Source organism: Macrobrachium rosenbergii, chromosome 43, assembly GCF_040412425.1.
Source record: "Macrobrachium rosenbergii isolate ZJJX-2024 chromosome 43, ASM4041242v1, whole genome shotgun sequence".
NCBI classification, from domain to species: domain Eukaryota; kingdom Metazoa; phylum Arthropoda; class Malacostraca; order Decapoda; family Palaemonidae; genus Macrobrachium; species Macrobrachium rosenbergii.
Window position 1 is genome coordinate 43,189,328 of NC_089783.1, and position 12,297 is coordinate 43,201,624.

A 12,297-nucleotide genomic window follows, 5' to 3' on the forward strand; every position below is an offset into this window, starting at 1 on the left:
TCAAGAAGATTATTGTTTTCTTATCCTCGTGGGTCAAGAGTTGTTCAAGAAGGTTATAGTTTTCTTTCCCTCGTGGGTCAAGAGTTGTTCAAGAAGGTTATAGTTTTCTTTCCTTCTTAGGTTAAGAGTTCTTCATGAAGGTTATAGTTTTCTTCCCTCGTGGGTCAATAGTTGTTGAAGAAGGTTATAGTTGTTTTTCCCTTGTGGGTCAAGAGTTGTTTAAGAAGGTTATAGTTGTCGTTCCCTCATGGGTCAAGAGTTGTTCAAGAAGGTTACAGTTTTCTTTCCCTCGTGGGTCAAGAGTTGTTCAAGAATGTTTTAGTTTTCTTCCCCTCGTGGGTCAAGAGTTGTTCAAGAACATTATAGTTTTCTTTCCCTCTTGGGCCAAGAGTTGTTCAAGAAAGTTATAGTTTTCATCCCCTCATGGGTCAAGAGTTGTTCAAGAAGGTTATAGTTTTCTTTCCCTCGTGGATCAAGAGTTGATAAAGAACATTATAGTTGTCTTTCCCTCGTGGGTCAAGAGTTCTTCAAGAAGGCTATAGTTGTCGTTCCTTCATGGGTCAAGAGTTGATCAAGAAGGTTATAGTTGTCTTTCCCTCGTGGGTCAAGAGTTGTTCAAGAAGGTTATAGTTGTCGTTCCCTAATGGGTCAAGAGTTGTTCAAGAAGGTTATAATTGTCGTTCATAGTTGTTTTTCCCTCGTGGGTCAAGAGTTGTTCAAGAAGGGTATAGTTGTCGTTCCCTAGTGGGTCAAGAGTTGTTCAAGAAGGTTATAGTTGTATTTCCCTCGTGGGTCAAGAGCTGTTTATGAAGGTTATAGTTGTCTTTCCCTTGTGGGTCAAGAGTTGTTCAAGAAGATTATAGTTGTCGTTCCCTCGTGGGTCAAGAGTTGTTCGAGAGGGTTATAGTTGTCTTTCCCTCGTGGGTCAAGAGTTGTTCAAGAAGGTTAGTGTTTTCTTTCCCTTGTGGGTCAAGAGTTGTTCAAGACGCTTTTTTTTCCCTCTTGGGTTAAGAGTTGTTCATGAAGGTTATAGTTTTTTCCCTCGTGGGTCAAGAATTGTTCAAGAAGGTTATAGTTCTTTTTCCCTCATGGGTCAAGAGTTTTTCAAGTAGGTTATAGTTGTCGTTCCCTCGTGGGTCAAGAGTTGCTCAAGAAGGTTATAGATTTCTTTCCCTCGTGGGTCAAGAGTTGTTCAAGAAGTTTATAGTGTTCTTTCCCTCGTGGGTCAAGAGTTGTTCAAGAAGGTTATCGTTTTCTTTCCGTTGTGGGTGAAGAGTTGACCAAGAAGGTTATAGTTTTTTTCCCTCATGGGTCAAGAGTTGTTCAAGAAGGCTATAGTCTTCTTTCCCTACTATTCCCTCGTGACCAAGAGTTGTTCAAGAAGGTTGTAGTTTTCTTTCCCTCGTGGGCAAGAGTTCTTCAAGAAGGTTGTAGTTTTCTTTCCCTCGTGGGCCAAGAGTTGTTCAAGAAGGTTATAGTTTTCTTTCCCTACTATTCCCTCGTGGGGCAAGAGTTGCTCAAGAAGATTATAGTTTTTCCTTTCCCTCGTGGCTCAAGAGTTGTTCAAGAATTATGTATAGTTTTCTTTCCCTCATGGGTCAAGAGTTGTTTATGAAGGTTATCGTTTTCTTTCCCTCATGGGTCAAGAGTTGTTCATGAAGGTTATCGTTTTCTTTCCCTCATGGGTCAAGAGTTGTTCAAAAAGGTTATAGTATTCTTTCCCTATTGAGCCAAGAGTTGTTCATGAAGGTTATAGTTTTCTTTCCCTCGTGGGCCAAGAGTTGTTCTAGAATATAGTTGTTGTTCCCTCGTGGGTCAAGAGTTGTTCAAGCAGGTTATAGTTGTCTTTCCCTCGTGGGTCAAGAGTTGTTCGAGAAGGTTATAGTGTCCTTTCCATCGTGGGCCAAGAGTTGTTTGAAAAGGTTATAGTTTTCTTTCCATCGTGGGTCAAGAGTTGTTCAAGAAGTTTATAGTTTTCTTTCCATCGTGGGTCAAGAGTTGTTCGAGAAGGTTATAGTTTTCTTTCCATCGTGGGTCAAGAGTTGTTCAAGAAGTTTATAGTTTTCTTTCCATCGTGGGTCAAGAGTTGTTCAAGAAGTTTATAGTTTTCTTTCCATCGTGGGTCAAGAGTTGTTCAAGAAGTTTATAGTTTTCTTTCCATCGTGGGTCAAGAGTTGTTCGAGAAGGTTATAGTTTTCTTTTCCTCTTGGGTCAAGAGTTGTTCAAGAAGGTTAGTGTTTTCTTTCCTTCGTGTGCGAAGATTTGTTCAAGAAGTTTATAGTTTTCTTTCCCTCGTTGGTCAAGAGTTGTTCAAGAAGGTTATAGTTTTCTTCTCTCGTGGGTCAAGAGTTGTTCATGAAGGTTATAGCTTTCTTTCCCTCATGGGTCATGAGTTGTTCAGGAAGGATATAGTTTTCTTTCCCTCGTGGGTTAAGAGTTGTTCAAGAAGGTATTAGTTTTCTTTTCTTCATGTGCCAAGAGTTGTTCAAGAAGGTTATAGCTTTCTTTCCCTCGTGAGTCAAGAGATGTTCAAGAAGGTTATAGTTTTCCTTCCCTCGTGGGCTGAGTTGTTCAAGAATGTTATAGTTTTCTTTCCCTCGTGGGTCAAGAGTTGTTCAAGAAGGTTATAGTTTTCTTTCCCTCGTGGGCCATGAGTTGTTCAGGAATTATGGTTTTTTTCCCTCGTGGGTCAAGCGTTGTTCAAGATGGTTGTAGCTTTCTTTCCCTCGTGGGCCAAGTGTTGTTCAGAAAGTTATGGTTTTCTTTCCCTCTTAGGGCAAGAAAGAGGTTAGTTTTCTTGAAAGAGGTTAGTTTTCTTTCCCTCGTGAGTCAAGAGTTGTTGAAGAAAGTTGTAGTTTTCTTTCCCTCGTGGGTCAAGAGTTGTTGAAAAAGGTCATAATTTTCTTCCCTCGTGGGCCAAGAGTTGTTGAAAAAGGTTATGGCTTTCTTTCACTCGTGGGTCAAGAGTTGTTGAAAAAGGTTATGGTTTTCTTTCCTTCGTGGGTTAAGAGTTGTTGAAAGGCTGTGTAGCTCACCCACTTGCCCAGGATGGACTTGTTTTAATTTGCCAGGTTCCCAGGTAGGTGGTGAAGTTTGTTTTGCCTTCATGTTACCAGGAAGTGGTCTTTCATTTGTTGTTATTATGAAAGCAGAAAAAGACTCTGCTTACCTAGACCACTTTTGATTAAAGAAAGTATCTTTTTTCTTCATTGTTCATAGTGCAGTACCAGAATTCATTGTTTCAGCCTACGTACCCAGTTTACTTTTTTTTGACGATAAGCCAAATGGCAAACTAAGGAAAAATGTTTGTTTGAATTTGCAAAATAGGCATTTCTTATGTAAAATTAGTGTTTAATGCTTTGCTTTTTAGTTTACCTCAGAAGCACATTGCACTTGAAATGGGTAAAAGTGAGTGCGAATGTAAGACATAAGGCCGCTCTACCCATTACTAGTGACATAATTGTAAGACAAACTGGTTTAATTCCCTTGAATTGCTGGTTGTTCACAACATAACCAAGGATGTGGGACTAACAATTTTAACTTTTGAAAGAGGCGACGAGGACTGTAAGTTAGGGCCAAATTAAATCCTTTAAATGGGTGACTGGGTGCCTTCTTTATCTGGGTATTAATTTCTTGGTCATTCCGTTTAGTGTTCAGAGGGGGAAATTAGTGTAAGCCCCTGGAGATCAAGCTTAGCCTTAAAAGCAGTATGTTTACATTGAATGGAAAGCCTCAGTCCTCCTCCCCTCTTCTTCTTCTTCATTTTCCCAAACAGACGAAACAGTCAGCGATGAAACCATGCTTCTCACCTCGTCCTGAATTGAAATTGTATTAAAATATAAGATTTAGGCCAAAGGCCCAGCGCTAGGACCTATGAGGTCAATCAGCGCTGGAAGGGAACTAAGAGTAAAGGTTTTAAAGGTGCAAAAGAACAAAGATCTCGCAGTTGCACTATGAAACAATTGTTAGGAGGGAGTGGAAAGTAAGAAGGAAGAAAGATAATATGAACGGAGGTACAGAAAAAAGAATGAAATGGTTTGCAGCTAGGGGCCTAAGGGACGCTGCAAAGAACCTTAAGTAATGCCTACAGTGCACCACGTAAGGTGCACTGATGTCACTGCCACACTACTGCGCCACCTGGTCCTGTCATGTCTTCCCATCTGTGATAAAGACACCTTGACGTCAAAGCTCTGGGTTCTTGTCTTCAGTTACCAGACTGTAAATTAACCGAGATTTTACTTTACAAAAATGTTCTCTATTTACTGACTTATGATCTGGCTCTGACTCATCAGTAAGCTGCTCTTAAAACAAGACTTTGGATAGATGATTAGACAGGAAATGCTTGATAACAGAAAACTGGAGTTCATACATTCATGGTTGATTGATTAACTGTAATTTTTCTGGCATCGTAACAACCAAGGTTTCTGACACCCATGATCAACCAATTCCGTAAAAATTATATATAAAGGGCATGAAAAACAAAAATCTATGCTAAACTCACAAAGCTTGAAAAAACCATAGCTTAATTACCTAAATTATAACTTTGGTTTTAGAAGGACATTTAGTAATTGTGAATACTGACGTAATTTTAGCTTCAACTGCAAAGTTAAGAGGACAGTAATACTTACGATAAGATAATGCATACTTTAAAGATTAACTTATTGTGGTGACACAAAAAATGATAATTGATAACCCGCTTCATGATGCAAGTAAGCAAAACTTTTCGTTTCAACCGAATCTCATGAATATGAGTCTAAGAAGAATCACGCCAGCTCTCACACCTCATGTAAAGCTCATCACAATATATTTACCATTGACATAGCTGCAAATGTGTCAATTATATCAGATGATGGATTAATTATATCAAATCATTATATCAAAATGTACATCATTACGCAATGAAATCACATGATAAGAATTCGAAAGATTAAAATAATCATGACATAAGTTGTTGGATCCTCTACGATTACCGTAAATCATAAGCAATAGTTATATGACACTGGCCAATTACTGTTGTGTGATGCCATTCAAAAACACTGTATATCCTAGAGGAGTTAAAACTGATTACCTATCATCAAAAACATATTTTCATGTTTTATACTAGATGGAAATATGATGAGCCCAACTAATGATGGTCTTATAGATTTTAAGGAAGTATTTTAGGAAAGCTTTTGTACTCTGAAAGTAAATACGTTTTCCTCACTTTCTGACATTAATCCTAATACAATTCCATAGTTTCTAGCACCAAGGACTGCGCCCTTTGCCCTTAAACCACTGGCTGAGAAGGAAATGAATATGTTAGTGGAATAAAACCTCTGGAAAAGGGTCACATACTCAGAATGGGTCACCTCATTCATATCAGCAATGAAAAGTGATGGAAAAGTAAGGTATGTGGCGGTTACGAAGTATTCTTAAACCCGGAATGTCAAGTTGCTCAGCATGAGCTACCAAACTCAACAGATATGTCTGCAGCATTTTACGACAAAGGATTTTCGAAAACTGACCTCAGCTTTTCATCAACTCAACAGGGAAGTAAATTTTAGCCTCAGGAATATAAACTTCACATTACAGAGTAGCTAGTGGTCAAATCATTTGTTAGCAAACAACACAGATAAAGAACGCAACACAACATAAGTTAAACATGGTGCAAACAAGATCAATAATTCAACAATTAAACTGACAACACACATGGGACTTATATATCAGAATGTTGTCTTCTAGGTCTTCTCCCCTTGCATCCATCTGTTCGGAGACAGAGATGTCAACGTATAAGGTGAAGGGAAAGAGGAAGAGGGGATGGAGGTAATGAGGAAGAAAAGAGGTTGAAAACCATGCACGTCTCTCAATTTTCAAAACACAAGTCCTTACCACCTCTCCCAGGACCACAAGGACAGATCAAGACAGAGTGTTTGACGTGACAGGAGTCAGGAGTTTCCAGAGATTATGGGCTGCCCTAGAGCAGGAGCCCGGGCCAGCACAAGGGCTGGTTTAATTTAAAAGAAAAACATGTTGAAACAGCAACAGTTGGGAACCACAAAAACAATGACCATGGGGTCTCAAAAGAACTCTAAGCAGAAGGGTTTGCTGAGACCTGCAGAATCAAGCTCCAAGTCATGACCTGGTGCACTAGGCAGGTAATGGGAAACAGGTACCCCATAAACAAAGTAAAAAAAACACGGAGCTCAATTAACTTGTAATCCCAACAGGAATGCCTCATAGTGTGAGTACCTGGGCCAATCATGGCTTTCGTTGTCTGCACGGACCTGGCTTGAGTCCTGGTAAGGCCATGAAAATGGTCCCAGGTCAAGCAGACTCCAAGGTTCATCGAAAAGGAGTAGATGGTCATAACAGGGACGTCATCCACCATCCAGCGTTCATTCCCGAAGGTATAGCAAGCCCCATGAAAGGAGTGAGCGTATAATTTTCGGACCTGCTTGGGGAAATTTCGTAACATGCAATTTTGCCATTAGTAGCATGTATTGAGTCTATAACACGTTGGCGCAAGCAAAATAGCGCAGTGCCAAGTTGACACCAACCCTCCCTTAATATGAAAGTGCTGGTAATCAAAAGCAGGAGCCATCAATACTGAATACAGGATGGTTTCAATATCAATCATCACAAACGATACCCATTGACAGTCCTTCCCAAAGGCAGACTCGTAGAATGAAAACTCCAAAAGGACTGTAGCTAGACTTGCAACTTCTGGTGTCAGTCCTTAAGGCAGCGAGGCCTGAGATCAAGTCAAACAATGAACACTCCAGAGCTCAGGATGGATTTTCAAAAGGAGAGAGCTCCATATCATTTGCTTTATGGGCCTCAGTAACTGAAAGACAAACTATATGAGATAGGGTGATTTTATTAGTGAAATAGTTTCTCATGGAATGAAATCCTTATCAACAAGGCATATCACCCTGGTAGCATCACAAAATTTTTCAAATTCTGCACAGTAAGGTTGGACTTTTAGGTAACAATTCACAGGAACGATGCAAGAAAAATTTTTGTTAAATTATAAAGTCCAGGTGTCACTAGATCCACACCTAGCTGAGCACACCTCTTCCTCATCAGTTCTAGACCTCTTTCTATTTTGGCAGCTGCTTCTTTCTGAACCGTGGAAGAGCGAAAACTATACAAATGCTACATCTCAGCTATATCGAGTATTACTGCTTATGATGTCTGCATCTTTGTTGCCTCAAGAGGAATGGTTGTTATTGTTCCTCTTCAATATGAATGTGCATCACACCGAAATCTTTGGCTTGCATGACTAGGCATGATTTATGCAGACCACCTTCCTCTTGGACGAAGTTCTAAGAAGGTGGTCGGGACTCGGGAGCTTTACTGCGGTACAGGAAACCTCATTCTTTCCTTTGAGTGAAGCTTTACAGCCTGATATAGTGAATTCTCACGTCCAAGAGCTAATATAAACAACAAGTTGACGGAGATTACAAACCTCACCCAAGGCTGAGCTAACCTTCCCTTACCTAACCTGCCCTAGGGACGCTATATACATACATACATACACACACACACACACACACACACACACACACATATATATATATATATATATATATATATATATATATATAATATAAATAAAACCTAACCTGTCCTAGGGACATAATATACATACTCTACATACATACATATATATATTATACATAATATATATTGCATCCCTAGGTTGGTTATATATATATATATATATATATATATATATATATATATATATATATATATATATATATATATATATACACATATATATATATATATATATATATATATATATATATATATATATATATATATATATATATATATAAACATAAATATATCACACACACACACATACATATATATATATATATATATATATATATATATATATATATATATATATATATATATATATATATATATAAGTCATTGGGTATAAAACATTACATAATCTTTTATGAGTACTATAATGATAACAGATCATAAGAGGGCTTTTATTACATCTCTGACACAAACCAACCCGAATGGAGAGGAAGCAAGAGAAAGTGGATGCCCTCTTCTGAAAGATGATGCCCAGTCTGGATTCATCATTATACGCTCCCTAATTTTCCATTTACTCAATAACAAATCTGATTTGACCTTTACTTATATGTTGCGGGTTTGATAAGTCTGAAATTACTTTTTACAACCTGACCAGGAGTCACTTTTGGTAAATATTTCTCTAGGTTTCCTTTCCATTTGCATGGAAGACGAATAAAGGCTAGCCAGTTAAACAAAACTGATAACAATATGAAATTCTAAGAAGAAATACATTAATCCGCATTCAACGATTTCTCCACAAATCGCACGACTTAAGTCAGCAATCACCAGGCAATGGAGCAAACAGACAGGAAATCAAGAGAGAGAGAGAGAGAGATTGAAACTCCTCCCTCCCCCCTCCCGAGCGTCGACCGACCGATCAACTGACGGAGGAGGAGGAGGAGGAGGAGGAGGCTTGGGCTAACTAGTGACCTTCCTGCCTCAGCCGTTGATGGTTTCGCCGTGAGAAGTCGTCCTCTCGTGGAGGCTCAGTCGCGCGTCGTCGACCGAGGTGCGAGCAGGTTTCAGTTGGATAAAATCAGTCGCCTAGTAAAATCCCTCGTCGTCATGAGAAGCATTACCCTTAATGAGAAACATTAGTGAAATGAAATGTAAATGGTGTTGCGAGAGTGAGCAGTGTAAAACAAGAGAAATCGTTGGTTACTTCTGACGCGCGTGCGCAGTCTGACTTTTAAATTTTCACTCTGAGACTAAATACCTGTTGAAAATGAATTCCTTACAGTCGCTCATACTATGCATCGTGTACGCTGCATTTTTGGTTCTCGGGGCCATCACTTTCATGCACATCGAGTACGAAATCTCAGAGAAACTGCAAGTCAAGGAACTTCGAGAATGGACCAGGCTAAAAGGTAAGATTTTTTTCCTCATTCATTTGAACTTTTATTCAGCGCTGCAATTAAAATCACGATTTTATTAAATGACTTTTGGGCGTATTTAGTGCACTGGTATTTAAACGTATAAGGTTGTTTACACACTGGAGGTACATCTGGCTATAAAGACAACTTCACAAAAAAGCAAATGCACTTATTCTCACATAAGTTACTAACCTTCCGGTTCTCAGCAAGTTCTCTGGGATGAGGTAGCTAGCCCCTAGCTATTCTACACTCTTGCTGAGACCCAGCACATTGAGCTAACTACGATTCCCCACTTACGTCAAACAAGGGACATAATGGACTATTCAGGAAACAGAACCACGCTGTTTCCCCCTGGGAACGATCTCGGGTATTCCTACCCGGAGAGGTGAGGTTAATGACCACTGAGCCACGAGGATTTTCTCTTCTGCAACAAGTGGCTCATACTCAGCGAAGCTTTAATTGAAATATAAATTTTAGGCCAAAGGTCAAGCGCTGGTACCTCTGAGGTCCTTCAGCGCTGAAAATAATATTGAAACAATTGTTCAGAGAGGATGGAAAGTAAGATGGAAGAAAGAGAATATGAACGGAGGTACGGTAAAAGGAATGGAAGGGGTTGCAGCTAGACGCCAAAGGGACGCTGCAAAGAACTTTAAGTAATGTCTACAGTGCACCGGGTGAGGTGCTCTGACGTCACTACTCCTCTCAGAATAATTTTAAAACCAAAGTTCTTATTTAAAGTCTAATCAAATTTTACGTCTGATCAGATTTTAAGTCTAATCAGGTTTAAAGCCTAATCAGATTTTAAGCCTAATCAGATGTTAAGTCTAATCAGATTTTAAGCCTAATCAGATGTTAAGTCTAATCAGATTTTAGGTCTTATCAGATTTTAAGACTAATCAGATTTAAGTCTAATCAGATTTAAAGTCTAATCAGATTTAAATTCTAATCAGATTTCAAGTCTCATCAGATTTTAAGCCTAAACATTTAAAGTCTAATCAGATTTTAAGTCTAAACAGATTTCAAGTCTAATCAGATTTTAAGAGTAATCAGATTTCAAAATCAGATTTTAAGTCTAAACAGATTTCAAGTCTAATCAGATTTTAAGAGTAATCAGATTTCAAGCCTAATCAGATTTTAAGCCTAACCAGAATTCAAGTCTAATCAGATTTTAAGCCTAACCAGATTTCAAGTCTAATAAGATTTTAAGCCTAATCAGATTTCAAGTCTAATCAGATTTTAAGCCTAATCAGATTTTAAGTCTAATCAGATTTAAAGCATGAAATGCTTTCATAAACTCATACCGTTTTCTCTTCCTCGTTTGTGGGAGGTGACTCAATATGCAGTCAGGGGAATATCGTCACTCATGTTGGTGATTGGATGCCACTTCCGAAATGTCCCCCGCCCCCGCCCTTTGTGGTCCATGCCATGAAGACCGGGTCGACGCATGGGTTCAATTTATCTGTTTGTGAGAGAGAGAGAGAGAGAGCTTTTTCATTTTACTGTATGATTCGAAATGTCATTTGGACGGAATTACATTCTCGACTATCCTAGCTTAGATACTCTTACTTTGTTGACATTTGTATGTATGAATATCATATATATATATATATATATATATATATATATATATATATATATATATATATATATAAAATATATAATATAATTAATTGCTATAACATGAATTCTGATATGAAAACCTGAACAAATTAAAGGCAGCAACTATCGAATTAAAAAAATTCAATTAATTGATATTATAATTAAAAAAACAAATTTTGGTATTATATTACTTCGCACCTAATGCTCATAAATACTAGTAAAACGTTACAATACCCTTAAACGATCTTTTCTTAACGTAATCTCAAATGGCTACCCTTGAAACTGACTAATGGCGTTCAGTATTAAAACGGTTCACGGGGACAGATGGCCAACACCTGCGCTCCAGAAGTCAAGGGAGTAAATCAGGACAATGTCAATATCAGCACTTGAGACAATGACTGCTTGCAGTTCTTATTCGGGGGGTCAGAGCCTCTTCACTTTCGTGCCCTGTCCTCTCTGAAGATCAAACTTTCAATCTAATCATCAGTCTCCAGTAACAGTAAATCAAACTTGTAAAAACCAAAATTGTATGGATCTATTAATGCTGTGCAAGGAATAAAACAGCAAGTCGTCCAAGTTTTCCAGGATTGGAAACCCACTCGTAGTTGTTGGGAACATTTCGCGTTCAAGATACAAGACTAATCACGAATTATTGTAGTGTCATAATGTTTCTCTATTGTCTCTCATTTTTCTGACTGGGTTCAAGTTTTCCAGGATAGGAAAACCATTCGTAATTGTTAGGAAAACTTCATGTTCAGGACACAACACTAACCTGAAATCATGGTACTGTTTTCTGCGGCCAGAAAAACTTCCCAGTTTTCTAAAGGGAAGCTGAACGTTACCACCAGTGTTATACTTCATGATGTTTCTCCGGTCTCTCATTTTTTTTAATGTCCGGGTTCTAAACGGACATTTTAGCCTCCTACAAGAAATAAAATCTTAAGACGCCATTTCCTCTCGTGCAGAAATAAACAGACTCAAATGAGATATCTTTCAATTGCTGATCTCGGAAAATTCAATCTAACAATCGAGGAAGTAGGAATGATTACAAAAAATTTTTTTAAACAAAAAATTGGGATTTCGAAGCAGCACAAGTCATTAATCACTTACCGACCTGAATCAACTGATAAATAAAGATAGTGCAACAGTTTCAAGATAAGAAGGAGAACCAAGTGTCCCAGAGCAATACAGTTTTCAAGTAAGAAAACAGCGGGCATGACTTAAGATCTTATCATAATGTAAAACTAATAACATGGTACATAAAAAAGGAAAAAAACTTTGAACTGTACCATCAAAGCTAAGTTATCATGTTGGGATACTCATTTTGTCTGTTGAAAACTGATTAGTCTAAATCTATCGAGGTACGTCCACACAAAGCAAAGTGTACAAAAATTTAAGTTTGAAATTTGAAATTATACTGACCTTCCTTTACTCTTCGCAGGTGCTAAGAATATCCCATTTTATAAATACTACGGATACACTGAAAATAGGAAATTGGAATGTACTGTACCAACCTTGAATCGAAAATTGGGAAGCGTTTTGTGAATTACAGAGGCAGCGAATTGGAAATAATACTGGATTTCACTTCTTCCTTAGAACCGCTCTTTCAGCTACCGCTAAAATAAATTCCTTTGAACTACAACACTGTATTTTTCTTCTTACCAGAGACGACTGGGGAAAGGATGTCGGGATTTTCTGCTCTCTCTCTCTCTCTCTCTCTCTCTCTCTCTCTCTCTCTCTCTCTCTC

The 12,297-nt window shown here is 38.3% G+C and overlaps 2 protein-coding genes across 5 annotated transcripts in view; one reads left to right on the forward strand and one right to left on the reverse strand.

Annotated features, from left to right (window-relative positions):
• The window catches only part of LOC136828830 (WD repeat-containing protein 44), a 200,460-nt gene that overhangs the window by 90,415 nt on the left and 97,748 nt on the right, over window positions 1-12,297 (reverse strand). The gene's annotated exons all lie outside the window — the stretch shown is intronic.
• Window positions 8,503-12,297, forward strand: part of LOC136828833 (potassium channel subfamily K member 16-like) — a 116,620-nt gene continuing 112,825 nt past the window's right edge. For all 4 annotated transcript variants that reach the window (XR_010850237.1, XM_067087096.1, XM_067087095.1 and 1 more), the window contains exon 1: window positions 8,503-8,945. Coding sequence is in view for 3 of the 4 variants with exons in the window: in XM_067087096.1 (XP_066943197.1) it covers window positions 8,804-8,945 (142 nt within the window). In the remaining variant the exon portion in view is untranslated. The remainder of the gene's footprint in view (window positions 8,946-12,297) is intronic.